Source organism: Cebus imitator, unplaced genomic scaffold (genome assembly GCF_001604975.1).
Source record: "Cebus imitator isolate Cc_AM_T3 unplaced genomic scaffold, Cebus_imitator-1.0 Scaffold203, whole genome shotgun sequence".
NCBI lineage: Eukaryota > Metazoa > Chordata > Mammalia > Primates > Cebidae > Cebus > Cebus imitator.
In genome coordinates this window covers 1,067,204-1,067,974 of record NW_016107518.1, presented here as the reverse complement: position 1 = coordinate 1,067,974, position 771 = coordinate 1,067,204, and the positions used below count along the sequence as shown (strand labels likewise).

General features: G+C 54.2%; 1 protein-coding gene across 2 annotated transcripts in view; it reads left to right on the top strand.

Moving 5' to 3' along the window:
- TBC1D21 (TBC1 domain family member 21) overlaps nucleotides 1-288 on the top strand; it is a 16,378-nt gene extending 16,090 nt beyond the window's left edge. Inside the window, exon 10 of one of the 2 annotated variants that reach the window (XM_017548162.2) lies at nucleotides 143-288. In XM_017548162.2, the coding sequence (XP_017403651.1) occupies nucleotides 143-175 (33 nt within the window). In that variant the 3' untranslated portion in view covers nucleotides 176-288. The remainder of the gene's footprint in view (nucleotides 1-142) is intronic. The other variant, XM_017548161.2, reaches the window with a different exon arrangement.
- The last annotated feature ends 483 nt before the right edge of the window (nucleotides 289-771 follow it).

Below are 771 nucleotides of genomic sequence, written 5' to 3'. Positions count from 1 at the left end.
ATCACACATCCCCTGTGTCCATCCCAGGGGGTCTGAGCACAGGTCTGGGCACCTGGGTTAGGAGAATGTTGCTGTTTGGAAGAACTGAAGAATGAAAGCCACACACCGATATCTGCACACCTTCTACCTGCCTCCTTCCTAGGTTCCTCAAACTTTAAAGGATTTCTTCCTCTGAGGACACCAACGTCCACAGTGGACCGATGCCCTCGATGGACAGGATGAAGGTCAGAGGCACCGGAGTGAGGGCGTAGGTAAAACAGCTGCAATATAAACAGCCCTCTGGAAGAATGGTTTATGGTGGGCACTGTGTCTTCTTTGACCTTGGGGGATGGGGGGCACATGAGGGCTGAGACAGGGTCGTACGATTGGAAGAGAGGCTGGCTGGCTGAGAGGCGCGTGCTGCGGCTAGGGAGGGTGCTCACTGGAAGAGACCGTGTGGGTCAGCGGCTCCTCCTCTACTGAGGGTTTTCCAAGGCTGCGGTGGATCCACATCTGGAAACAAATGGTTAGAGGAGAACCAAACCTGAGAGACTTCCAGACCCCTGTGGAGGACAAAACCGAGCACATTTAATAAGGATTAGTTCATCTGGACTCAGGTCCTGAGAGGAAGGCTGGCCCTGGGACTCTGCCCCCGCCCTGACTGCTCCCCTGAGTCCTGTCATTTCAATGGCACAATTGAGTCATTTTTCCAGAGATTTCCTGCTAGTCGGTGGAAGGGGCTGGCCTGGGAGGAAGAAATCTCTGGGAAGAAGGCGACTCCCTTCCTGGTTT